The 27,939-nt window shown below is 44.2% G+C and overlaps 2 protein-coding genes across 2 annotated transcripts; both read right to left on the bottom strand.

The window, feature by feature from the left end:
• Positions 1 to 1,374: 1,374 nt before the first annotated feature.
• On the bottom strand, positions 1,375 to 26,085 carry LOC120459768 (uncharacterized). Its single transcript, XM_089133550.1, has 16 exons — positions 26,067 to 26,085; positions 23,437 to 23,568; positions 23,063 to 23,200; positions 21,727 to 22,738; positions 19,729 to 19,928; positions 18,476 to 18,607; positions 18,086 to 18,223; positions 16,658 to 17,828; positions 9,569 to 9,768; positions 8,316 to 8,447; positions 7,930 to 8,067; positions 6,933 to 7,672; positions 4,472 to 4,670; positions 3,219 to 3,350; positions 2,835 to 2,972; positions 1,375 to 2,577 (listed from the first exon to the last, which is right to left on the bottom strand). Exons 1-16 carry the CDS (start codon positions 26,083 to 26,085, stop codon positions 1,469 to 1,471), a joined length of 5,730 nt encoding a protein of 1,909 aa, XP_088989676.1. The 3' UTR covers positions 1,375 to 1,468.
• On the bottom strand, positions 11,468 to 14,988 carry LOC148978262 (uncharacterized). The gene is made up of 4 exons (XM_089133008.1): positions 14,664 to 14,988; positions 13,411 to 13,542; positions 13,027 to 13,164; positions 11,468 to 12,769 (listed from the first exon to the last, which is right to left on the bottom strand). Exons 1-4 carry the CDS (start codon positions 14,746 to 14,748, stop codon positions 11,562 to 11,564), a joined length of 1,563 nt encoding a protein of 520 aa, XP_088989134.1. The 5' UTR covers positions 14,749 to 14,988; the 3' UTR covers positions 11,468 to 11,561.
• Positions 26,086 to 27,939: the final 1,854 nt, after the last annotated feature.

Genomic DNA, 27,939 nt, shown 5'->3' with positions numbered 1-27,939 from the left:
CCTAGTTATGACTAAACTCCTAAACTCTCCAAGAAATTAATCTCTACTGGAGACTGGCATAACTCTGCATTGAACATCGTTATTAAACAAAATGATAGCCTGCAAGAAGATATTCGATACAGATTGTCTGCACGCTGATTTGCAGTGAAAAGCAGAAATAAAATAGATTATGCTGGAGTTAAGGGTTGAGGAGACGAGTGGAGCAAAGGTTGTGTGTTGTGCAAAGAGAGTTGGGGGTAAATACATTTTACACTGTGCTGCTGTTCAAGCAAATGTTTGTGCTTTCTGTTAAAATAGTCAAGTATATTTATATAGCGCTTTCCACAATATAGATTGCGTCAAAGCAGCTTCACAGTACCAATCAAAACATAATAACAATGTTCGTTTCTTAGTTGAACAACATCCACGTTTGGTAGAGCTGATCAAAGGTATCACTGATTGGTTGAATTAATTTGAATATCTCCAACTGAGCAAGCCAAAGGCAACAGTGGTAAGGAACCGAAAAACTCCATCCAGTGACCTTATGGTGTCCTAAAACTCCATCAGGTGACAATGCTTGATTGAACATACTGAAAATAACGATATTCTGGTCTATAACTCTTCCCCGAACATCCCGCTGTCCTGTAGTTTTCAGTCAGAACACGTTCACACAGCAGGATTTTGAATCGCCGACAGGCCCAGATATTGTCACTCATGTGAACGAGCACCGATTTACTTATGGTTTCAGGCATTTGTTGGTGATCTCCCAAAACCTGTCACCAAATGAAAATTGTTCAGTGTGAACTCGGCGCAAGCGATTTAAAGCGTGACTCTTCAGCTCCTATAGTGTCTCCATTGTCTTCCTCGATGTCCGAACACATTGAACATTAAGAATGCAGAAAACTATTGGTCAATTGACATATCGGTTGAAGCTTTACGTCCTACTGCAATCAATAATATAAGTCTTCTAAATATTAAAACATGCACATATCTTCTGTGGAGTTCTCAGGACCAAAAAAAAAAGAAGAAATGTTTATCCAATCATTGCATTTGGATTCAGGCTTGGATTTATGTTTCCATATCAACACTATCAAAGGCAAAATGAATCTGCATCAGTCAGGTGGTACAACTAGAGCACTGTACATTTTTTACGTTCATTCTCACTGTAATGTTATGCATTTTGAGACATGAGGCAATTTAACACAGTCTTTCATCTCGTGACGCATTGGAGACTCTGCTAGGCACGCTACCATGCATTTTGAAGGAGGGTGAGATTTCATGCATAGATTCTAATGAGCCATTATGTGAGAGAACAGCCAAACGAATACTGACATAACGAAACAAAAAACTAATTCTTTGTTTTCCCACTTATAAAAAAATAACGAAAAGAGGAAGTAGACATATCAGTGTGAGATTTATTTGGTGATAAAGGAAACACACTATACATCCAATGGTTAAATCAGCACAGTTAACTGCATGCATAGTCGCATTACTTATGGCCAGGACATTGGCCAGAAGGGTGACTTTGACAGTTTTCGGCACACACTGGAGGCTTTGCGGGTTCGGCATGCTTCACAGGAGGCCTTCCGGGTTCGGCTGCAGGCTTCACAGGAGGCCTTCCGGGTTCGGCTGCAGGCTTCACAGGAGGCCTTCCGGGTTCGGCTGCAGGCTTCACAGGAGGCCTTCCGGGTTCGGCTGCAGGCTTCACAGGAGGCCTTCCGGGTTCGGCTGCAGGCTTCACAGGAGGCCGTCCGGGTTCGGCTGCAGGCTTCACAGGAGGCCGTCCGGGTTCGGCTGCAGGCTTCACAGGAGGCCGTCCGGGTTCGGCTGCAGGCTTCACAGGAGGCCGTCCGGGTTCGGCTGCAGGCTTCACAGGAGGCCGTCCGGGTTCGGCTGCAGGCTTCACAGGAGGCCGTCCGGGTTCGGCTGCAGGCTTCACAGGAGGCCGTCCGGGTTCGGCTGCAGGCTTCACAGGAGGCCGTCCGGGTTCGGCTGCAGGGGGCTCGGGCAGTTCGTCAGAAGGCTCCGGTAGTTCGGAGGTCTCGGGCAGTTCGTCCGAAGGCTCGGGCTGCTCGTCGGAAGGCCTTGGTGGTTCGGCTACAGGCTTCACTGGAGGCTTTCCGGGTTCGGCTGCAGGCTTCACAGGAGGCCTTCCGGGTTCGGCTGCAGGCTTCACAGGAGGCCTTCCGGGTTCGGCTGCAGGCTTCACAGGAGGCCTTCCGGGTTCGGCTGCAGGCTTCACAGGAGGACGTCCGGGTTCGGCTGCAGGCTTCACAGGAGGCCGTCCGGGTTCGGCTGCAGGCTTCACAGGAGGCCGTCCGGGTTCGGCTGCAGGGGGCTCGGGCAGTTCGTCAGAAGGCTCCGGTAGTTCGGAGGGCTCGGGCAGTTCGTCCGAAGGCTCGGGCTGCTCGTCGGAAGGCCTTGGTGGTTCGGCGACAGGCTTCACTGGAGGCCTTCCGGGTTCGGCAGCAGGCAGCTCATCGGAAGGCTCCGGTAACTCGTCGGAAGACTCCGGTAATTCGTCGGAAGGCTCCGGTAGCTCGTCGGAAGGCTCGGGCAGTTCGTCGGAGGGCTTCGGTGGTTCGGCTGCAGGCCTCACTGGATGGATACAGATGTTCAACTTTAGACTGTCCATTGAGCGGCATTCAGTCTCAGATACAGCACCAAACCCAAATAGCAAGTTTTACTCCTTAACTATTAATAATAAATAATGGTATTAAGAATTAATTTTTGGAAAGCCATCCTGAGCTCAAAACCTTGCAATTGGCTGAACACTTTTTACATTGAGAACAATTAGTAATAAAACAAGACAAACTGAAATGAGTTAGTAACCCAAACACTAATATAATAAATACCTGCAAATGGAGCCATGCACTGATGTCCACATCCATTGCTGCAGCATTTCTCATTGTTCGGACAGTCACTGTCATAGTAACACAACTTGGCACACGTTCCTGCACCAAACTTTTTGCTTGGACATTCTCCTGGCTTTGCTGTTATAGAGACACATGACAGAGAAGCCACAGAACTGAATACTGAATGTTTCATTCACTGTATGAAAAAAAAAAAAAAAAAAAAGTCATCATAAGATGACTGTAAGAGGATTTACCGGAATATTCAGTCTGTAATCTAGGTTTCTTAGCAATTATTTGTGAAACCTACTAGAGATTTGAGAGAAAAAAAAATCTGTTTTTTTTTTTTTTTTGGAAGACGTATAGCATCCATTAATTAAAACTCACTGAAAACAGGCGGCACACACGAGCGCCCACAGTGAAATTGACAGCATTTGTGTCCTCCAGAGCAGTCTCGATCAGAAGTGCATCCTCGACGGGACGGCACGACAGTCAGCGTAGCCGGACACTGACCGGACACTACAGAAGAGGATTCAAGAGGATCATTAGGGGAGACCAGGAAGTGCCGTAATAGTTTGCTTCAGCATTTGCAAGTCACGAGTTTTGCAGTGAGTCTCAAACTTTATAATATTCACACATTAATCTGCTTCAATTCAAAGTGGCTTAGAAATCTACCATTTCTCACTAAAGTGCATTAATCGGTTTCAAAGATCGAGAGTGCGGTTGCAACCTACCCCACTATAGTAGAGTTAGTAATAGTGCAATGCTGACAGAAAACATGGTCATCAGTTAATATGTTGTATACAATTTAACTGGTGTACATCTTCAAAAATTACGCCATCCCCATGACCAGCCTCATTTCCTTTAGGCATTTCAATAGGCTTCTCAACAGAAAACAAAACAAATATAGACACGCACAAAAAAACATAACGTGGAGTTATCGGTTAAACTTCCCAGATAGCAAACTGACATTGAATCAACGTGGAAACGACGTCTCTCATGACATTGAAACAACGTTGATTTTGCTCATCGAATTAACGTTGAACCAACGTCAGACGCGGCATTCTTCAAAGCTAAATGAAAATCGAAAATTGGTTTGCTTTCATAACGTTGAAACAACGCGTTGATTTCAAGTTGATTTTCCGTTAGTTTTGAAAGAATGATGCGTCTGACGTTGGTTCAACGTTAATTCGATGAGCAAAACAACGTCAGATCAACGTTGTTTCGATGTCATATTTCCACGTTGATTCAATGTCAGTTTGCTATCTGGGTTAGCTCCCCATGTTATATTGTAGGATTATGAATTTCTTAAAACAATAAAATTTCAAGGCAAAAGTTAAACTCTGGGATAGTTTGGTAAGAATTTTGTAGCCACATAACTCTAATGTTCTTGTTTACAGTAAACAAAAACGCCTATATTAGTGATTACGTGGGTTTTACTTGTACAATGAAAAACGCATTAAGACAGTTTGCATATTCACACTTTGCTTATCATTAAAACTAAACCAACATACAAAGTTGAACTTCCACTTGACTTTTACTGTATTTTCGTAAGCAGATACGTCTAAAACCAAATTTTGTAAGGCGCTTTGTTTATGCACTTCTTCGGGCTCCGTAATGAAGCTAAAAGAACTTCTCACCTAAGACTCCAGCGTGTGTTGTACTCAAACAAGCAGACAAACACAATAAAACCACACTAAACAAGCAGCACACTTGAGCTGTCATCCTCTCGACCTGCGATCTCACAATCAACTCTGCTGGAAGATGCACTGAATTAGTGAATCGGCAGAGGCGGACAGTGAGGTCCACAAAACTACAAAGGAAAACCCTGTTTCTGCATCAAAATACCATCTGAGTCCCACAACAAACGCTATCAAAAGAGTTTAAAGCACTTTTTGAAAATGCGTTTTTAAAGATCAAATTGGAGTTCTGGGTAACTCCAACCCTAATGAAAATCACCTGTCTGTAGCTTTCCAATATAGCCCATTCTTGAAGACCTTGATTAGCTTGTTCAGGTGTGTTTGATTAGGGTTGGATGTCACAATAATAACCGTAGTTTGGAGATGATTGATTGTTTTTATGGCAACACTATCAACGCCAAATGAATCTGCAGTGGTCAGGTGGTACAGCGATCACGTGGTACAAGCCGGAGTTCTACCACAACCTAGTTATGACTAAACTCCTAAACTCTCCAAGAAATTAATCTCTACTGGAGACTGGCATAACTCTGCATTGAACATCGTTATTAAACAAAATGATAGCCTGCAAGAAGATATTCGATACAGATTGTCTGCACGCTGATTTGCAGTGAAAAGCAGAAATAAAATAGATTATGCTGGAGTTAAGGGTTGAGGAGACGAGTGGAGCAAAGGTTGTGTGTTGTGCAAAGAGAGTTGGGGGTAAATACATTTTACACTGTGCTGCTGTTCAAGCAAATGTTTGTGCTTTCTGTTAAAATAGTCAAGTATATTTATATAGCGCTTTCCACAATATAGATTGCGTCAAAGCAGCTTCACAGTACCAATCAAAACATAATAACAATGTTCGTTTCTTAGTTGAACAACATCCACGTTTGGTAGAGCTGATCAAAGGTATCACTGATTGGTTGAATTAATTTGAATATCTCCAACTGAGCAAGCCAAAGGCAACAGTGGTAAGGAACCGAAAAACTCCATCCAGTGACCTTATGGTGTCCTAAAACTCCATCAGGTGACAATGCTTGATTGAACATACTGAAAATAACGATATTCTGGTCTATAACTCTTCCCCGAACATCCCGCTGTCCTGTAGTTTTCAGTCAGAACACGTTCACACAGCAGGATTTTGAATCGCCGACAGGCCCAGATATTGTCACTCATGTGAACGAGCACCGATTTACTTATGGTTTCAGGCATTTGTTGGTGATCTCCCAAAACCTGTCACCAAATGAAAATTGTTCAGTGTGAACTCGGCGCAAGCGATTTAAAGCGTGACTCTTCAGCTCCTATAGTGTCTCCATTGTCTTCCTCGATGTCCGAACACATTGAACATTAAGAATGCAGAAAACTATTGGTCAATTGACATATCGGTTGAAGCTTTACGTCCTACTGCAATCAATAATATAAGTCTTCTAAATATTAAAACATGCACATATCTTCTGTGGAGTTCTCAGGACCAAAAAAAAAAAAGAAGAAATGTTTATCCAATCATTGCATTTGGATTCAGGCTTGGATTTATGTTTCCATATCAACACTATCAAAGGCAAAATGAATCTGCATCAGTCAGGTGGTACAACTAGAGCACTGTACATTTTTTACGTTCATTCTCACTGTAATGTTATGCATTTTGAGACATGAGGCAATTTAACACAGTCTTTCATCTCATGACGCATTGGAGACTCTGCTAGGCACGCTACCATGCATTTTGAAGGAGGGTGAGATTTCATGCATAGATTCTAATGAGCCATTATGTGAGAGAACAGCCAAACGAATACTGACATAACGAAACAAAAAACTAATTCTTTGTTTTCCCACTTATAAAAAAATAACGAAAAGAGGAAGTAGACATATCAGTGTGAGATTTATTTGGTGATAAAGGAAACACACTATACATCCAATGGTTAAATCAGCACAGTTAACTGCATGCATAGTCACATTACTTATGGCCAGGACATTGGCCAGAAGGGTGACTTTGACAGTTTTCGGCACACACTGGAGGCTTTGCGGGTTCGGCATGCTTCACAGGAGGCCTTCCGGGTTCGGCTGCAGGCTTCACAGGAGGCCTTCCGGGTTCGGCTGCAGGCTTCACAGGAGGCCTTCCGGGTTCGGCTGCAGGCTTCACAGGAGGCCTTCCGGGTTCGGCTGCAGGCTTCACAGGAGGCCTTCCGGGTTCGGCTGCAGGCTTCACAGGAGGCCTTCCGGGTTCGGCTGCAGGCTTCACAGGAGGCCTTCCGGGTTCGGCTGCAGGCTTCACAGGAGGCCGTCCGGGTTCGGCTGCAGGCTTCACAGGAGGCCGTCCGGGTTCGGCTGCAGGCTTCACAGGAGGCCGTCCGGGTTCGGCTGCAGGCTTCACAGGAGGCCGTCCGGGTTCGGCTGCAGGCTTCACAGGAGGCCGTCCGGGTTCGGCTGCAGGCTTCACAGGAGGCCGTCCGGGTTCGGCTGCAGGCTTCACAGGAGGCCGTCCGGGTTCGGCTGCAGGCTTCACAGGAGGCCGTCCGGGTTCGGCTGCAGGCTTCACAGGAGGCCGTCCGGGTTCGGCTGCAGGGGGCTCGGGCAGTTCGTCAGAAGGCTCCGGTAGTTCGGAGGTCTCGGGCAGTTCGTCCGAAGGCTCGGGCTGCTCGTCGGAAGGCCTTGGTGGTTCGGCTACAGGCTTCACTGGAGGCTTTCCGGGTTCGGCTGCAGGCTTCACAGGAGGCCTTCCGGGTTCGGCTGCAGGCTTCACAGGAGGCCTTCCGGGTTCGGCTGCAGGCTTCACAGGAGGCCTTCCGGGTTCGGCTGCAGGCTTCACAGGAGGACGTCCGGGTTCGGCTGCAGGCTTCACAGGAGGCCGTCCGGGTTCGGCTGCAGGCTTCACAGGAGGCCGTCCGGGTTCGGCTGCAGGGGGCTCGGGCAGTTCGTCAGAAGGCTCCGGTAGTTCGGAGGGCTCGGGCAGTTCGTCCGAAGGCTCGGGCTGCTCGTCGGAAGGCCTTGGTGGTTCGGCGACAGGCTTCACTGGAGGCCTTCCGGGTTCGGCAGCAGGCAGCTCATCGGAAGGCTCCGGTAACTCGTCGGAAGACTCCGGTAATTCGTCGGAAGGCTCCGGTAGCTCGTCGGAAGGCTCGGGCAGTTCGTCGGAGGGCTTCGGTGGTTCGGCTGCAGGCCTCACTGGATGGATACAGATGTTCAACTTTAGACTGTCCATTGAGCGGCATTCAGTCTCAGATACAGCACCAAACCCAAATAGCAAGTTTTACTCCTTAACTATTAATAATAAATAATGGTATTAAGAATTAATTTTTGGAAAGCCATCCTGAGCTCAAAACCTTGCAATTGGCTGAACACTTTTTACATTGAGAACAATTAGTAATAAAACAAGACAAACTGAAATGAGTTAGTAACCCAAACACTAATATAATAAATACCTGCAAATGGAGCCATGCACTGATGTCCACATCCATTGCTGCAGCATTTCTCATTGTTCGGACAGTCACTGTCATAGTAACACAACTTGGCACACGTTCCTGCACCAAACTTTTTGCTTGGACATTCTCCTGGCTTTGCTGTTATAGAGACACATGACAGAGAAGCCACAGAACTGAATACTGAATGTTTCATTCACTGTATGAAAAAAAAAAAAAAAAAAAAAAGTCATCATAAGATGACTGTAAGAGGATTTACCGGAATATTCAGTCTGTAATCTAGGTTTCTTTGCAATTATTTGTGAAACCTACTAGCGATTTGAGAGAAAAAAAAATCTGTTTTTTTTTTTTTTTTGGAAGACGTATAGCATCCATTAATTAAAACTCACTGAAAACAGGCGGCACACACGAGCGCCCACAGTGAAATTGACAGCATTTGTGTCCTCCAGAGCAGTCTCGATCAGAAGTGCATCCTCGACGGGACGGCACGACAGTCAGCGTAGCCGGACACTGACCGGACACTACAGAAGAGGATTCAAGAGGATCATTAGGGGAGACCAGGAAGTGCCGTAATAGTTTGCTTCAGCATTTGCAAGTCACGAGTTTTGCAGTGAGTCTCAAACTTTATAATATTCACACATTAATCTGCTTCAATTCAAAGTGGCTTAGAAATCTACCATTTCTCACTAAAGTGCATTAATCGGTTTCAAAGATCGAGAGTGCGGTTGCAACCTACCCCACTATAGTAGAGTTAGTAATAGTGCAATGCTGACAGAAAACATGGTCCTCAGTTAATATGTTGTATACAATTTAACTGGTGTACATCTTCAAAAATTACGCCATCCCCATGACCAGCCTCATTTCCTTTAGGCATTTCAATAGGCTTCTCAACAGAAAACAAAACAAATATAGACACGCACAAAAAAACATAACGTGGAGTTATCGGTTAAACTTCCCAGATAGCAAACTGACATTGAATCAACGTGGAAACGACGTCTCTCATGACATTGAAACAACGTTGATTTTGCTCATCGAATTAACGTTGAACCAACGTCAGACGCGGCATTCTTCAAAGCTAAATGAAAATCGAAAATTGGTTTGCTTTCATAACGTTGAAACAACGCGTTGATTTCAAGTTGATTTTCAGTTAGTTTTGAAAGAATGATGCGTCTGACGTTGGTTCAACGTTAATTCGATGAGCAAAACAACGTCAGATCAACGTTGTTTCGATGTCATATTTCCACGTTGATTCAATGTAAGTTTGCTATCTGGGTTAGCTCCCCATGTTATATTGTAGGATTATGAATTTCTTAAAACAATAAAATTTCAAGGCAAAAGTTAAACTCTGGGATAGTTTGGTAAGAATTTTGTAGCCACATAACTCTAATGTTCTTGTTTACAGTAAACAAAAACGCCTATATTAGTGATTACGTGGGTTTTACTTGTACAATGAAAAACGCATTAAGACAGTTTGCATATTCACACTTTGCTTATCATTAAAACTAAACCAACATACAAAGTTGAACTTCCACTTGACTTTTACTGTATTTTCGTAAGCAGATACGTCTAAAACCAAATTTTGTAAGGCGCTTTGTTTATGCACTTCTTCGGGCTCCGTAATGAAGCTAAAAGAACTTCTCACCTAAGACTCCAGCGTGTGTTGTACTCAAACAAGCAGACAAACACAATAAAACCACACTAAACAAGCAGCACACTTGAGCTGTCATCCTCTCGACCTGCGATCTCACAATCAACTCTGCTGGAAGATGCACTGAATTAGTGAATCGGCAGAGGCGGACAGTGAGGTCCACAAAACTACAAAGGAAAACCCTGTTTCTGCATCAAAATACCATCTGAGTCCCACAACAAACGCTATCAAAAGAGTTTAAAGCACTTTTTGAAAATGCGTTTTTAAAGATCAAATTGGAGTTCTGGGTAACTCCAACCCTAATGAAAATCACCTGTCTGTAGCTTTCCAATATAGCCCATTCTTGAAGACCTTGATTAGCTTGTTCAGGTGTGTTTGATTAGGGTTGGATGTCACAATAATAACCGTAGTTTGGAGATGATTGATTGTTTTTATGGCAACACTATCAACGCCAAATGAATCTGCAGTGGTCAGGTGGTACAGCGATCACGTGGTACAAGCCGGAGTTCTACCACAACCTAGTTATGACTAAACTCCTAAACTCTCCAAGAAATTAATCTCTACTGGAGACTGGCATAACTCTGCATTGAACATCGTTATTAAACAAAATGATAGCCTGCAAGAAGATATTCGATACAGATTGTCTGCACGCTGATTTGCAGTGAAAAGCAGAAATAAAATAGATTATGCTGGAGTTAAGGGTTGAGGAGACGAGTGGAGCAAAGGTTGTGTGTTGTGCAAAGAGAGTTGGGGGTAAATACATTTTACACTGTGCTGCTGTTCAAGCAAATGTTTGTGCTTTCTGTTAAAATAGTCAAGTATATTTATATAGCGCTTTCCACAATATAGATTGCGTCAAAGCAGCTTCACAGTACCAATCAAAACATAATAACAATGTTCGTTTCTTAGTTGAACAACATCCACGTTTGGTAGAGCTGATCAAAGGTATCACTGATTGGTTGAATTAATTTGAATATCTCCAACTGAGCAAGCCAAAGGCAACAGTGGTAAGGAACCGAAAAACTCCATCCAGTGACCTTATGGTGTCCTAAAACTCCATCAGGTGACAATGCTTGATTGAACATACTGAAAATAACGATATTCTGGTCTATAACTCTTCCCCGAACATCCCGCTGTCCTGTAGTTTTCAGTCAGAACACGTTCACACAGCAGGATTTTGAATCGCCGACAGGCCCAGATATTGTCACTCATGTGAACGAGCACCGATTTACTTATGGTTTCAGGCATTTGTTGGTGATCTCCCAAAACCTGTCACCAAATGAAAATTGTTCAGTGTGAACTCGGCGCAAGCGATTTAAAGCGTGACTCTTCAGCTCCTATAGTGTCTCCATTGTCTTCCTCGATGTCCGAACACATTGAACATTAAGAATGCAGAAAACTATTGGTCAATTGACATATCGGTTGAAGCTTTACGTCCTACTGCAATCAATAATATAAGTCTTCTAAATATTAAAACATGCACATATCTTCTGTGGAGTTCTCAGGACCAAAAAAAAAAAAGAAGAAATGTTTATCCAATCATTGCATTTGGATTCAGGCTTGGATTTATGTTTCCATATCAACACTATCAAAGGCAAAATGAATCTGCATCAGTCAGGTGGTACAACTAGAGCACTGTACATTTTTTACGTTCATTCTCACTGTAATGTTATGCATTTTGAGACATGAGGCAATTTAACACAGTCTTTCATCTCATGACGCATTGGAGACTCTGCTAGGCACGCTACCATGCATTTTGAAGGAGGGTGAGATTTCATGCATAGATTCTAATGAGCCATTATGTGAGAGAACAGCCAAACGAATACTGACATAACGAAACAAAAAACTAATTCTTTGTTTTCCCACTTATAAAAAAATAACGAAAAGAGGAAGTAGACATATCAGTGTGAGATTTATTTGGTGATAAAGGAAACACACTATACATCCAATGGTTAAATCAGCACAGTTAACTGCATGCATAGTCACATTACTTATGGCCAGGACATTGGCCAGAAGGGTAACTTTGACAGTTTTCGGCACACACTGGAGGCTTTGCGGGTTCGGCATGCTTCACAGGAGGCCTTCCGGGTTCGGCTGCAGGCTTCACAGGAGGCCTTCCGGGTTCGGCTGCAGGCTTCACAGGAGGCCTTCCGGGTTCGGCTGCAGGCTTCACAGGAGGCCTTCCGGGTTCGGCTGCAGGCTTCACAGGAGGCCTTCCGGGTTCGGCTGCAGGCTTCACAGGAGGCCTTCCGGGTTCGGCTGCAGGCTTCACAGGAGGCCTTCCGGGTTCGGCTGCAGGCTTCACAGGAGGCCGTCCGGGTTCGGCTGCAGGCTTCACAGGAGGCCGTCCGGGTTCGGCTGCAGGCTTCACAGGAGGCCGTCCGGGTTCGGCTGCAGGCTTCACAGGAGGCCGTCCGGGTTCGGCTGCAGGCTTCACAGGAGGCCGTCCGGGTTCGGCTGCAGGCTTCACAGGAGGCCGTCCGGGTTCGGCTGCAGGCTTCACAGGAGGCCGTCCGGGTTCGGCTGCAGGCTTCACAGGAGGCCGTCCGGGTTCGGCTGCAGGGGGCTCGGGCAGTTCGTCAGAAGGCTCCGGTAGTTCGGAGGTCTCGGGCAGTTCGTCCGAAGGCTCGGGCTGCTCGTCGGAAGGCCTTGGTGGTTCGGCTACAGGCTTCACTGGAGGCTTTCCGGGTTCGGCTGCAGGCTTCACAGGAGGCCTTCCGGGTTCGGCTGCAGGCTTCACAGGAGGCCTTCCGGGTTCGGCTGCAGGCTTCACAGGAGGCCTTCCGGGTTCGGCTGCAGGCTTCACAGGAGGACGTCCGGGTTCGGCTGCAGGCTTCACAGGAGGCCGTCCGGGTTCGGCTGCAGGCTTCACAGGAGGCCGTCCGGGTTCGGCTGCAGGCTTCACAGGAGGCCGTCCGGGTTCGGCTGCAGGGGGCTCGGGCAGTTCGTCAGAAGGCTCCGGTAGTTCGGAGGGCTCGGGCAGTTCGTCCGAAGGCTCGGGCTGCTCGTCGGAAGGCCTTGGTGGTTCGGCGACAGGCTTCACTGGAGGCCTTCCGGGTTCGGCAGCAGGCAGCTCATCGGAAGGCTCCGGTAACTCGTCGGAAGACTCCGGTAATTCGTCGGAAGGCTCCGGTAGCTCGTCGGAAGGCTCGGGCAGTTCGTCGGAGGGCTTCGGTGGTTCGGCTGCAGGCCTCACTGGATGGATACAGATGTTCAACTTTAGACTGTCCATTGAGCGGCATTCAGTCTCAGATACAGCACCAAACCCAAATAGCAAGTTTTACTCCTTAACTATTAATAATAAATAATGGTATTAAGAATTAATTTTTGGAAAGCCATCCTGAGCTCAAAACCTTGCAATTGGCTGAACACTTTTTACATTGAGAACAATTAGTAATAAAACAAGACAAACTGAAATGAGTTAGTAACCCAAACACTAATATAATAAATACCTGCAAATGGAGCCATGCACTGATGTCCACATCCATTGCTGCAGCATTTCTCATTGTTCGGACAGTCACTGTCATAGTAACACAACTTGGCACACGTTCCTGCACCAAACTTTTTGCTTGGACATTCTCCTGGCTTTGCTGTTATAGAGACACATGACAGAGAAGCCACAGAACTGAATACTGAATGTTTCATTCACTGTATGAAAAAAAAAAAAAAAAAAAAGTCATCATAAGATGACTGTAAGAGGATTTACCGGAATATTCAGTCTGTAATCTAGGTTTCTTTGCAATTATTTGTGAAACCTACTAGCGATTTGAGAGAAAAAAAAATCTGTTTTTTTTTTTTTTTTGGAAGACGTATAGCATCCATTAATTAAAACTCACTGAAAACAGGCGGCACACACGAGCGCCCACAGTGAAATTGACAGCATTTGTGTCCTCCAGAGCAGTCTCGATCAGAAGTGCATCCTCGACGGGACGGCACGACAGTCAGCGTAGCCGGACACTGACCGGACACTACAGAAGAGGATTCAAGAGGATCATTAGGGGAGACCAGGAAGTGCCGTAATAGTTTGCTTCAGCATTTGCAAGTCACGAGTTTTGCAGTGAGTCTCAAACTTTATAATATTCACACATTAATCTGCTTCAATTCAAAGTGGCTTAGAAATCTACCATTTCTCACTAAAGTGCATTAATCGGTTTCAAAGATCGAGAGTGCGGTTGCAACCTACCCCACTATAGTAGAGTTAGTAATAGTGCAATGCTGACAGAAAACATGGTCATCAGTTAATATGTTGTATACAATTTAACTGGTGTACATCTTCAAAAATTACGCCATCCCCATGACCAGCCTCATTTCCTTTAGGCATTTCAATAGGCTTCTCAACAGAAAACAAAACAAATATAGACACGCACAAAAAAACATAACGTGGAGTTATCGGTTAAACTTCCCAGATAGCAAACTGACATTGAATCAACGTGGAAACGACGTCTCTCATGACATTGAAACAACGTTGATTTTGCTCATCGAATTAACGTTGAACCAACGTCAGACGCGGCATTCTTCAAAGCTAAATGAAAATCGAAAATTGGTTTGCTTTCATAACGTTGAAACAACGCGTTGATTTCAAGTTGATTTTCCGTTAGTTTTGAAAGAATGATGCGTCTGACGTTGGTTCAACGTTAATTCGATGAGCAAAACAACGTCAGATCAACGTTGTTTCGATGTCATATTTCCACGTTGATTCAATGTCAGTTTGCTATCTGGGTTAGCTCCCCATGTTATATTGTAGGATTATGAATTTCTTAAAACAATAAAATTTCAAGGCAAAAGTTAAACTCTGGGATAGTTTGGTAAGAATTTTGTAGCCACATAACTCTAATGTTCTTGTTTACAGTAAACAAAAACGCCTATATTAGTGATTACGTGGGTTTTACTTGTACAATGAAAAACGCATTAAGACAGTTTGCATATTCACACTTTGCTTATCATTAAAACTAAACCAACATACAAAGTTGAACTTCCACTTGACTTTTACTGTATTTTCGTAAGCAGATACGTCTAAAACCAAATTTTGTAAGGCGCTTTGTTTATGCACTTCTTCGGGCTCCGTAATGAAGCTAAAAGAACTTCTCACCTAAGACTCCAGCGTGTGTTGTACTCAAACAAGCAGACAAACACAATAAAACCACACTAAACAAGCAGCACACTTGAGCTGTCATCCTCTCGACCTGCGATCTCACAATCAACTCTGCTGGAAGATGCACTGAATTAGTGAATCGGCAGAGGCGGACAGTGAGGTCCACAAAACTACAAAGGAAAACCCTGTTTCTGCATCAAAATACCATCTGAGTCCCACAACAAACGCTATCAAAAGAGTTTAAAGCACTTTTTGAAAATGCGTTTTTAAAGATCAAATTGGAGTTCTGGGTAACTCCAACCCTAATGAAAATCACCTGTCTGTAGCTTTCCAATATAGCCCATTCTTGAAGACCTTGATTAGCTTGTTCAGGTGTGTTTGATTAGGGTTGGATGTCACAATAATGACCGTAGTTTGGAGATGATTGATTGTTTTTATGGCAACACTATCAACGCCAAATGAATCTGCAGTGGTCAGGTGGTACAGCGATCACGTGGTACAAGCCGGAGTTCTACCACAACCTAGTTATGACTAAACTCCTAAACTCTCCAAGAAATTAATCTCTACTGGAGACTGGCATAACTCTGCATTGAACATCGTTATTAAACAAAATGATAGCCTGCAAGAAGATATTCGATACAGATTGTCTGCACGCTGATTTGCAGTGAAAAGCAGAAATAAAATAGATTATGCTGGAGTTAAGGGTTGAGGAGACGAGTGGAGCAAAGGTTGTGTGTTGTGCAAAGAGAGTTGGGGGTAAATACATTTTACACTGTGCTGCTGTTCAAGCAAATGTTTGTGCTTTCTGTTAAAATAGTCAAGTATATTTATATAGCGCTTTCCACAATATAGATTGCGTCAAAGCAGCTTCACAGTACCAATCAAAACATAATAACAATGTTCGTTTCTTAGTTGAACAACATCCACGTTTGGTAGAGCTGATCAAAGGTATCACTGATTGGTTGAATTAATTTGAATATCTCCAACTGAGCAAGCCAAAGGCAACAGTGGTAAGGAACCGAAAAACTCCATCCAGTGACCTTATGGTGTCCTAAAACTCCATCAGGTGACAATGCTTGATTGAACATACTGAAAATAACGATATTCTGGTCTATAACTCTTCCCCGAACATCCCGCTGTCCTGTAGTTTTCAGTCAGAACACGTTCACACAGCAGGATTTTGAATCGCCGACAGGCCCAGATATTGTCACTCATGTGAACGAGCACCGATTTACTTATGGTTTCAGGCATTTGTTGGTGATCTCCCAAAACCTGTCACCAAATGAAAATTGTTCAGTGTGAACTCGGCGCAAGCGATTTAAAGCGTGACTCTTCAGCTCCTATAGTGTCTCCATTGTCTTCCTCGATGTCCGAACACATTGAACATTAAGAATGCAGAAAACTATTGGTCAATTGACATATCGGTTGAAGCTTTACGTCCTACTGCAATCAATAATATAAGTCTTCTAAATATTAAAACATGCACATATCTTCTGTGGAGTTCTCAGGACCAAAAAAAAAGAAGAAATGTTTATCCAATCATTGCATTTGGATTCAGGCTTGGATTTATGTTTCCATATCAACACTATCAAAGGCAAAATGAATCTGCATCAGTCAGGTGGTACAACTAGAGCACTGTACATTTTTTACGTTCATTCTCACTGTAATGTTATGCATTTTGAGACATGAGGCAATTTAACACAGTCTTTCATCTCGTGACGCATTGGAGACTCTGCTAGGCACGCTACCATGCATTTTGAAGGAGGGTGAGATTTCATGCATAGATTCTAATGAGCCATTATGTGAGAGAACAGCCAAACGAATACTGACATAACGAAACAAAAAACTAATTCTTTGTTTTCCCACTTATAAAAAAATAACGAAAAGAGGAAGTAGACATATCAGTGTGAGATTTATTTGGTGATAAAGGAAACACACTATACATCCAATGGTTAAATCAGCACAGTTAACTGCATGCATAGTCACATTACTTATGGCCAGGACATTGGCCAGAAGGGTGACTTTGACAGTTTTCGGCACACACTGGAGGCTTTGCGGGTTCGGCATGCTTCACAGGAGGCCTTCCGGGTTCGGCTGCAGGCTTCACAGGAGGCCTTCCGGGTTCGGCTGCAGGCTTCACAGGAGGCCTTCCGGGTTCGGCTGCAGGCTTCACAGGAGGCCTTCCGGGTTCGGCTGCAGGCTTCACAGGAGGCCTTCCGGGTTCGGCTGCAGGCTTCACAGGAGGCCTTCCGGGTTCGGCTGCAGGCTTCACAGGAGGCCTTCCGGGTTCGGCTGCAGGCTTCACAGGAGGCCTTCCGGGTTCGGCTGCAGGCTTCACAGGAGGCCGTCCGGGTTCGGCTGCAGGCTTCACAGGAGGCCGTCCGGGTTCGGCTGCAGGCTTCACAGGAGGCCGTCCGGGTTCGGCTGCAGGCTTCACAGGAGGCCGTCCGTGTTCGGCTGCAGGGGGCTCGGGCAGTTCGTCAGAAGGCTCCGGTAGTTCGGAGGTCTCGGGCAGTTCGTCCGAAGGCTCGGGCTGCTCGTCGGAAGGCCTTGGTGGTTCGGCTACAGGCTTCACTGGAGGCTTTCCGGGTTCGGCTGCAGGCTTCACAGGAGGCCTTCCGGGTTCGGCTGCAGGCTTCACAGGAGGCCTTCCGGGTTCGGCTGCAGGCTTCACAGGAGGCCTTCCGGGTTCGGCTGCAGGCTTCACAGGAGGCCGTCCGGGTTCGGCTGCAGGCTTCACAGGAGGCCGTCCGGGTTCGGCTGCAGGCTTCAAAGGAGGCCGTCCGGGTTCGGCTGCAGGCTTCACAGGAGGCCGTCCGGGTTCGGCTGCAGGCTTCACAGGAGGCCGTCCGGGTTCGGCTGCAGGCTTCACAGGAGGCCGTCCGGGTTCGGCTGCAGGGGGCTCGGGCAGTTCGTCAGAAGGCTCCGGTAGTTCGGAGGGCTCGGGCAGTTCGTCCGAAGGCTCGGGCTGCTCGTCGGAAGGCCTTGGTGGTTCGGCTACAGGCTTCACTGGAGGCCTTCCGGGTTCGGCAGCAGGCAGCTCATCGGAAGGCTCCGGTAACTCGTCGGAAGACTCCGGTAATTCGTCGGAAGGCTCCGGTAGCTCGTCGGAAGGCTCGGGCAGTTCGTCGGAGGGCTTCGGTGGTTCGGCTGCAGGCCTCACTGGATGGATACAGATGTTCAACTTTAGACTGTCCATTGAGCGGCATTCAGTCTCAGATACAGCACCAAACCCAAAAAGCAAGTTTTACTCCTTAACTATTAATAATAAATAATGGTATTAAGAATTAATTTTTGGAAAGCCATCCTGAGCTCAAAACCTTGCAATTGGCTGAACACTTTTTACATTGAGAACAATTAGTAATAAAACAAGACAAACTGAAATGAGTTAGTAACCCAAACACTAATATAATAAATACCTGCAAATGGAGCCATGCACTGATGTCCACATCCATTGCTGCAGCATTTCTCATTGTTCGGACAGTCACTGTCATAGTAACACAACTTGGCACACGTTCCTGCACCAAACTTTTTGCTTGGACATTCTCCTGGCTTTGCTGTTATAGAGACACATGACAGAGAAGCCACAGAACTGAATACTGAATGTTTCATTCACTGTATGAAAAAAAAAAAAAAAAAAAAAAAGTCATCATAAGATGACTGTAAGAGGATTTACCGGAATATTCAGTCTGTAATCTAGGTTTCTTTGCAATTATTTGTGAAACCTACTAGCGATTTGAGAGAAAAAAAAAATCTGTTTTTTTTTTTTTTTTTTGGAAGACGTATAGCATCCATTAATTAAAACTCACTGAAAACAGGCGGCACACACGAGCGCCCACAGTGAAATTGACAGCATTTGTGTCCTCCAGAGCAGTCTCGATCAGAAGTGCATCCTCGACGGGACGGCACGACAGTCAGCGTAGCCGGACACTGACCGGACACTACAGAAGAGGATTCAAGAGGATCATTAGGGGAGACCAGGAAGTGCCGTAATAGTTTGCTTCAGCATTTGCAAGTCACGAGTTTTGCAGTGAGTCTCAAACTTTATAATATTCACACATTAATCTGCTTCAATTCAAAGTGGCTTAGAAATCTACCATTTCTCACTAAAGTGCATTAATCGGTTTCAAAGATCGAGAGTGCGGTTGCAACCTACCCCACTATAGTAGAGTTAGTAATAGTGCAATGCTGACAGAAAACATGGTCATCAGTTAATATGTTGTATACAATTTAACTGGTGTACAGCTTCAAAAATTACGCCATCCCCATGACCAGCCTCATTTCCTTTAGGCATTTCAATAGGCTTCTCAACAGAAAACAAAACAAATATAGACACGCACAAAAAAACATAACGTGGAGTTATCGGTTAAACTTCCCAGATAGCAAACTGACATTGAATCAACGTGGAAACGACGTCTCTCATGACATTGAAACAACGTTGATTTTGCTCATCGAATTAACGTTGAACCAACGTCAGACGCGGCATTCTTCAAAGCTAAATGAAAATCGAAAATTGGTTTGCTTTCATAACGTTGAAACAACGCGTTGATTTCAAGTTGATTTTCCGTTAGTTTTGAAAGAATGATGCGTCTGACGTTGGTTCAACGTTAATTCGATGAGCAAAACAACGTCAGATCAACGTTGTTTCGATGTCATATTTCCACGTTGATTTAATGTCAGTTTGCTATCTGGGTTAGCTCCCCATGTTATATTGTAGGATTATGAATTTCTTAAAACAATAAAATTTCAAGGCAAAAGTTAAACTCTGGGATAGTTTGGTAAGAATTTTGTAGCCACATAACTCTAATGTTCTTGTTTACAGTAAACAAAAACGCCTATATTAGTGATTACGTGGGTTTTACTTGTACAATGAAAAACGCATTAAGACAGTTTGCATATTCACACTTTGCTTATCATTAAAACTAAACCAACATACAAAGTTGAACTTCCACTTGACTTTTACTGTATTTTCGTAAGCAGATACGTCTAAAACCAAATTTTGTAAGGCGCTTTGTTTATGCACTTCTTCGGGCTCCGTAATGAAGCTAAAAGAACTTCTCACCTAAGACTCCAGCGTGTGTTGTACTCAAACAAGCAGACAAACACAATAAAACCACACTAAACAAGCAGCACACTTGAGCTGTCATCCTCTCGACCTGCGATCTCACAATCAACTCTGCTGGAAGATGCACTGAATTAGTGAATCGGCAGAGGCGGACAGTGAGGTCCACAAAACTACAAAGGAAAACCCTGTTTCTGCATCAAAATACCATCTGAGTCCCACAACAAACGCTATCAAAAGAGTTTAAAGCACTTTTTGAAAATGCGTTTTTAAAGATCAAATTGGAGTTCTGGGTAACTCCAACCCTAATGAAAATCACCTGTCTGTAGCTTTCCAATATAGCCCATTCTTGAAGACCTTGATTAGCTTGTTCAGGTGTGTTTGATTAGGGTTGGATGTCACAATAATAACCGTAGTTTGGAGATGATTGATTGTTTTTATGGCAACACTATCAACGCCAAATGAATCTGCAGTGGTCAGGTGGTACAGCGATCACGTGGTACAAGCCGGAGTTCTACCACAACCTAGTTATGACTAAACTCCTAAACTCTCCAAGAAATTAATCTCTACTGGAGACTGGCATAACTCTGCATTGAACATCGTTATTAAACAAAATGATAGCCTGCAAGAAGATATTCGATACAGATTGTCTGCACGCTGATTTGCAGTGAAAAGCAGAAATAAAATAGATTATGCTGGAGTTAAGGGTTGAGGAGACGAGTGGAGCAAAGGTTGTGTGTTGTGCAAAGAGAGTTGGGGGTAAATACATTTTACACTGTGCTGCTGTTCAAGCAAATGTTTGTGCTTTCTGTTAAAATAGTCAAGTATATTTATATAGCGCTTTCCACAATATAGATTGCGTCAAAGCAGCTTCACAGTACCAATCAAAACATAATAACAATGTTCGTTTCTTAGTTGAACAACATCCACGTTTGGTAGAGCTGATCAAAGGTATCACTGATTGGTTGAATTAATTTGAATATCTCCAACTGAGCAAGCCAAAGGCAACAGTGGTAAGGAACCGAAAAACTCCATCCAGTGACCTTATGGTGTCCTTAAAACTCCATCAGGTGACAATGCTTGATTGAACATACTGAAAATAACGATATTCTGGTCTATAACTCTTCCCCGAACATCCCGCTGTCCTGTAGTTTTCAGTCAGAACACGTTCACACAGCAGGATTTTGAATCGCCGACAGGCCCAGATATTGTCACTCATGTGAACGAGCACCGATTTACTTATGGTTTCAGGCATTTGTTGGTGATCTCCCAAAACCTGTCACCAAATGAAAATTGTTCAGTGTGAACTCGGCGCAAGCGATTTAAAGCGTGACTCTTCAGCTCCTATAGTGTCTCCATTGTCTTCCTCGATGTCCGAACACATTGAACATTAAGAATGCAGAAAACTATTGGTCAATTGACATATCGGTTGAAGCTTTACGTCCTATTGCAATCAATAATATAAGTCTTCTAAATATTAAAACATGCACATATCTTCTGTGGAGTTCTCAGGACCAAAAAAAAAAGAAGAAATGTTTATCCAATCATTGCATTTGGATTCAGGCTTGGATTTATGTTTCCATATCAACACTATCAAAAGGGCAAAATGAATCTGCATCAGTCAGGTGGTACAACTAGAGCACTGTACATTTTTTACGTTCATTCTCACTGTAATGTTATGCATTTTGAGACATGAGGCAATTTAACACAGTCTTTCATCTCGTGACGCATTGGAGACTCTGCTAGGCACGCTACCATGCATTTTGAAGGAGGGTGAGATTTCATGCATAGATTCTAATGAGCCATTATGTGAGAGAACAGCCAAACGAATACTGACATAACGAAACAAAAAACTAATTCTTTGTTTTCCCACTTATAAAAAAATAACGAAAAGAGGAAGTAGACATATCAGTGTGAGATTTATTTGGTGATAAAGGAAACACACTATACATCCAATGGTTAAATCAGCACAGTTAACTGCATGCATAGTCACATTACTTATGGCCAGGACATTGGCCAGAAGGGTGACTTTTACAGTTTTCAGCACACACTGGAGGCTTTGCGGGTTCGGCATGCTTCACAGGAGGCCTTCCGGGTTCGGCTGCAGGCTTCACAGGAGGCCTTCCGGGTTCGGCTGCAGGCTTCACAGGAGGCCTTCCGGGTTCGGCTGCAGGGGGCTCGGGCAGTTCGTCAGAAGGCTCCGGTAGTTCGGAGGGCTCGGGCAGTTCGTCCGAAGGCTCGGGCTGCTCGTCGGAAGGCCTTGGTGGTTCGGCTACAGGCTTCACTGGAGGCTTTCCGGGTTCAGCTGCAGGCTTCACAGGAGGCCTTCCGGGTTCGGCTGCAGGCTTCACAGAAGGCCTTCCGGGTTCGGCTGCAGGCTTCACAGGAGGCCTTCCGGGTTCGGCCGCAGGCTTCACAGGAGGCCTTCTGGGTTCGGCTGCAGGGGGCTCGGGCAGTTCGTCGGAAGGCTCCGGTAGTTCGGAGGGCTCGGGCAGTTCGTCCGAAGTCTCGGGCTGCTCGTCGGAAGGCCTTGGAGGTTCGGCTACAGGCTTCACTGGAGGCCTTCCGGGTTCGGCTGCAGGCTTCACAGGAGGCCTTCCGGGTTCGGCTGCAGGCTTCACAGGAGGCCTTCCGGGTTCGGCTGCAGGCTTCACAGGAGGCCTTCCGGGTTCGGCTGCAGGCTTCACAGGAGGCCGTCCGGGTTCGGCTGCAGGGGGCTCGGGCAGTTCGTCAGAAGGCTCCGGTAGTTCGGAGGGCTCGGGCAGTTCGTCCGAAGGCTCGGGCTGCTCGTCGGAAGGCCTTGGTGGTTCGGCTACAGGCTTCACTGGAGGCTTTCCGGGTTCAGCTGCAGGCTTCACAGGAGGCCTTCCGGGTTCGGCAGCAGGCAGCTCATCGGAAGGCTCCGGTAACTCGTCGGAAGAGTCCGGTAATTCGTCGGAATGCTCCGGTAGCTCGTCGGAAGGCTCGGGCAGTTCGTCGGAGGGCTTCGGTGGTTCGGCTGCAGGCCTCACTGCAGGCTTCTGTTGTTCACCTTCAGGCTTCACTGGAGGCTTTGGCGGTTCGGGTACAGGCTTCACTGGATGGATACAGATGTTCAATTTTAGACTGTCCATTGAGCGGCATTCAGTCTCAGATACAGCACCAAACCCAAATAGCAAGTTTTACTCCTTAAATATTAATAATAAATAATGGTATTAAGAATTAATTTTTGGAAAGTCATCCTGAGCTCAAAACCTTGCAATTGGCTGAACACTTTTTACATTGAGAACAATTAGTAATAAAACAAGACAAACTGAAATGAGTTAGTTGACCCAAACACTAATATAATAAATACCTGCAAATGGAGCCATGCACTGATGTCCACATCCATTGCTGCAGCATTTCTCATTGTTCAGACAGTCACTGTCATAGTAACACAACTTGGCACACGTTCCTGCACCAAACTTTTTGCTTGGACATTCTCCTGGCTTTGCTGTTATAGAGACACATGACAGAGAAGCCACAGAACTGAATACTGAATGTTTCATTCACTGTATGAAAAAAAAAAAGTCATCATAAGATGACTGTAGGAGGATTTACCGGAATATTCAGTCTGTAATCTAGGTTTCTTTGCAATTATTTGTGAAACCTACTAGCGATTTGAGAGAAAAAAAAATCTGTTTTTTTTTTTTTTTGGAAGACGTATAGCATCCATTAATTAAAACTCACTGAAAACAGGCGGCACACACGAGCGCCCACAGTGAAATTGACAGCATTTGTGTCCTCCAGAGCAGTCTCGATCAGAAGTGCATCCTCGACGGGACGGCACGACAGTCAGCGTAGCCGGACACTGACCGGACACTACAGAAGAGGATTCAAGAGGATCATTAGGGGAGACCAGGAAGTGCTGTAATAGTTTGTCACGAGTCACGAGTTTTGCAGTGAGTCTCAAACTTTATAATATTCACACATTAATCTGCTTCAATTCAAAGTGGCTTAGAAATCTACCATTTCTCACTAAAGTGCATTAATCGATTTCAAAGATCGAGAGTGCGGTTGCAACCTACCCCACTATAGTAGAGTTAGTAATAGTGCAATGCTGACAGAAAACATGGTCATCAGTTAATATGTTGTATACAATTTAACTGGTGTACATCTTCAAAAATTACGCCATCCCCAGGGTTGCCAACTTTTGAGTTTTGCTTGGAGTGAATTTTTTTTTTTTTGGGGGGGGGGGGGGGGGGAGTCACAAGATCTTGTAGGGCACAATGTATAGTTTGTCCAATTTTAATTTGGCATTAGGCTAACAGTTTTACTGATTAAAAAACAGAGACCTCTGTCCTTCTAGGGGGGTTCGGGGGCATGCTCCCCCGTAAGAAAATTTTGTACATTTTAAGGTTAAATGCATCAATCTGGTGCACTTTGAGAGCTCAAAATTAAGAGTTTTAACCGGCTTCAAATCATGAACTGTGACATTCAACAAAGCAAAAGCCTCGACTTGTACCTGTACATTAAAGAGGGATCAAACATCTTTTTAGTTATGATATAAAGTCTATGATATAAAGTCTCTTTTAGGATGCCAAACGATTATTATAATAATGTAATAATGATTTATATAATTATTCCTATTACGTAAAATCCATATAGGCCTAGTCTATAAATGTAGGCTGCTGTATAAATGAAAATGAATATTTCAAAAGTATATTTTACTTACACTATTGTATAGGAAAATTACAATAGTTTTGTCCTAATTTCTTCACTTGCAAGAAATAAACCCTTGAGCTTTTATTTTGGAGAAAACAACAGATGAGAAGAGAGAGTAAAGCCCCTTTCACACAGAGATTCCAGAAAATACACGGATAATTTGACCCAGCATTTGTCCCGGGATATTTTGATTTCGGTTCATTCACACTGCAAGTGATTTGCCGGGATCTGTGAGTGCGTTCACACACAACCTGTAAAAATCCCGGGAAGACACCATGACGTCAGGATGAGACGTAACGGATGCGTCGAAAACATGTACACGCGCATACCGTTCCACAAAGCTGGTGAACGATCTCAGCTACGGAATACGGATAGTGAGGAGCTCCTGGTCTCTGCTTCGCTCCGGTTTGCAGGTATTTGTTCGTCCTTTCTTTGTTGATGACGAACACAAACTTTCTTCTAAGAGCAACAGAGTCACGCGATGGCACAAGCATCATCACTATGACACACCCTTTACGGCATTGGTCCTGGCTTTTGTTCACACAGCGCGCGTTCCGGGACTGATTACGGCAATGTTACTAGGTCCCCAACCCGGCATCAATCCCAGAAACAATCCCAGGTCGTGTTTGCGTTCACACAGAAGGCGTTCTGGCAATTTCCCGGCAATTTCCTGGGATCAACTCGCTGTGTGAAAGGGGCAGGGGCGTAATTTGCGGGTGGGACGGGTGGGACATGTCCCCACCACTTTTTGCCAGGGTCGATATTGTCCCCACCACTTTTTAAAAGCTCTCCCGGCACGGATAGCTAACAGTAGACCTAAATAAAACATCTCCAACTGGCAGACCATTCATTTCATTCGTTTGTAAAATAAAAGAAGCGATCTAGCCCTGAAATACGTTGTTTTTTAAATCAAGTGATCAAAGTGCTCCTTGCCGCCTGCCAGAGCCGGCCCGAGGCATAAGCGAACTAAGCGGCCGCTTAGGGCCCCCTGACCACCAGGGGGCCCCCTAATCGGGGTTATTTTTTATTTTTTTTAGATTACTTAAACAAGTGACATAAATCAATGAATGAATGAAAATGACTGAATTAATCATTCAAGATAACAAAACTCTGATTTAATGATCAATATACCTGCCTACAAGTTACAACTGTTGCTGTGTCTGCCTGCGTTTAAGTAGATCATAGACTGTAAAAAACCGGGTTGAAGATATATTGTTTAGGCCACTTTGTTTGATATAATCACAGCATTTAACGCAAATGGGAATTGAACTTCTTGATTAAAGCCCAACGCTTTATCAACTGAGCCACTGCATCTATTGCGGGTTTAGTTTTATTTGTTGGAAAAATAAATATAGAAATATAATTTGACACAAGAGGGCAGTATAGCCCCATATATGGTTCTGAGTTTAAACTAAACCGTGACATCTACACGTTTTCCAAATTGGACCAACGTGATTATTTCACGTCTTGTTGTGATACGGGTTGGGCACTGAAGTTACAGGAGTTTCTTCCCGTTGCTAAGCAATGGAACTGGGTCGAGTATTTAAAAGGTTATGGTTAACACGGTTAACGTGGTTAACGCGGCCCCCAAAAGGCTCGGGCCGGCTCTGCCGCCTGCGATCGGTGGCGCGGTTACAGTGTATCTCGTGACTCACGCACAGTCTTCACATGCATGCGCGCTTCAATCCGTTTCGGAGACTATTTGTTCGTTCCGGTGCAGATCGAGCATGTGAGCAGAGTGGAGCGGGAGAGAGCGGGGAGAGAGCGGGCGGATCTTGGACAGAGCGCAGAGGGGCATTTTTAAAAGGACGGAGCGTCGTCGCCCTATTTCCCGCTCCAATTTCGCTCCGCTCACCTCACAACACGAGTCTGGCAGAGAGGGTTTTCTCCGCAGCCACAGCATGAGTCTGAATCCTCAGACATTGTCCAAACTTGTGTTCTTGAAGGTGAACTCAAAAGAACTGTAGATAAGGAACGCAATTCGTTTTCTTTCTTTCTTTCTTTCTCTCTTTTTTTAAAAGGTTTGACAACATAAGCCATTTAAATTGTAATCCATGTGCACTCTGCGCAAAAGTTCAGTTATACGAATTTTGGCCTAATAGTTCATTTACTAAAACGTTGATGTAGCCTACAGTAGGCCTATAGCCTGTATATTTTTATTTATATATATTTAGGCTCATTGATTCGTTTAATTTTACAGCATTTTTTTTTTTTTGGTACAATTGATATAAGCATAATTTTATTTTATTTGTGCGCGCTGTGCAAAAGTTTAGCTATCAAAATGTTGGCCTAATAGTTAATTTACTTTTTAAATTTACTTTTAAAATGTTTATGTAGGCCTTTATTCTTTTATTTCTTTACGTTTTATACACTTTTTTTATCTTTATTTATATTATTGGGCCCATTTATTCGTTTAATTGTATAGCAGTTTGTGCGTACAATAAGCCAATTTAAATTTTAATCGTGCGCGTTCCGCAAAAAATCAGTTATCAAAATTCTGGCCTAATAGTTAATTTACTTTTAAAACTTTTATGTATATTTTTGTTTATATAATTTTTATTCATATTATTAGGTCAATTTATTCGTTTAATTTTACAGGACTTTCTTTATAGGCTATTTCCACTGCCACTGGAGATGTTGTAAAGTCGGATCTATGTTTTTATTCACGTGTCACGTGATTCATTCATTTACACACATGTCCCACCCACTTTTTAAAACAAAGTTACGCCACTGGAAAGGGGCTTAAGAGAAATGTTAGTGGGTAGGAAAGGAATGAAGATTTACTGATTTTATTTTAAATTATATTATACTGTAATATTAATAGTCTTTCTAGTTACATTAAGGATGCATTACAGCAGATTGCTCTGGGTAATATTTAATCATTGTCATAATGTTGCATTTGTATTTTTCAAAGATGTCAGGAAAAAAGCAGAAAGATATTTTGTCATTTTAGGCACCAAAGGGTAAGCCCCCTAAAAAGGTTGCCAGATTAGAGGAGGAGACAGTGGAAGAGGTGGTGCACTCTAATCTGTCCATTTGTTCTCAATGTCCCACCACACAATAAATCATTCGTCTAGATAGAAGACGCATTCAAAAATCAAAATGCAATTTTTAAAGATTTGTTTGAAACTGTTTGGAGCAATTTGTTATATTTTTGGTTAGCTATATTTGTAATACTGCATTAAAGAGTATTTGATGTGATGAATTGCTCTGTCATTTATCAGATTTACTAATTGTTATAATTTTAATTTGTTCTGGTTAATTATGAACAATGGGTAAAATTGGGGGCGGGGATGGGTGGGGCGGGGCTTCATTATGGCTCCTCCCCTAACCGCGTGTGATCTCACTCCAAGCTTTTGCTTAAACTTGAGAACCCTGATACAACATCAGTTGAGTTTGCTTCTGTTGCAATTTTTTCAAGGTTGACCCACATTTTGGCTTAAAATGACTGGACTATATGTGTGTGTGTGTGTGTGTGTGTGTGTGTGTGTGTGTGTGTGTGTGTGTGTGTGTGTGTGTGTGTGTGTT

Source organism: Pimephales promelas, chromosome 7 (assembly GCF_988280905.1).
Source record: "Pimephales promelas chromosome 7, fPimPro1.hap1.1, whole genome shotgun sequence".
Taxonomy (NCBI): Eukaryota; Metazoa; Chordata; class Actinopteri; order Cypriniformes; family Leuciscidae; genus Pimephales; species Pimephales promelas.
This window is presented reverse-complemented; position numbering and strand designations above follow the sequence as displayed.

What these genes read in the sequence shown, in the direction of transcription:
- LOC148978262 (XM_089133008.1), bottom strand. Translation starts at nt 14,748, where the DNA reads ATGACAGCTCAAGTGTGCTGCTTGTTTAGTGTGGTTTTATTGTGTTTG. An exon ending in GTGTGTGCCGCCTGTTTTCA is followed by an intron (nt 13,165 to 13,410) that starts GTGAGTTTTAAT and finishes TCTCTATAACAG; the next exon opens with CAAAGCCAGGAGAATGTCCA. An exon ending in GTGCATGGCTCCATTTGCAG is followed by an intron (nt 12,770 to 13,026) that starts GTATTTATTATA and finishes GTATCCATCCAG; the next exon opens with TGAGGCCTGCAGCCGAACCA.
- LOC120459768 (XM_089133550.1), bottom strand. An exon ending in GTGCATGGCTCCATTTGCAG is followed by an intron (nt 7,673 to 7,929) that starts GTATTTATTATA and finishes GTATCCATCCAG; the next exon opens with TGAGGCCTGCAGCCGAACCA. An exon ending in GTGTGTGCCGCCTGTTTTCA is followed by an intron (nt 2,973 to 3,218) that starts GTGAGTTTTAAT and finishes TCTCTATAACAG; the next exon opens with CAAAGCCAGGAGAATGTCCA.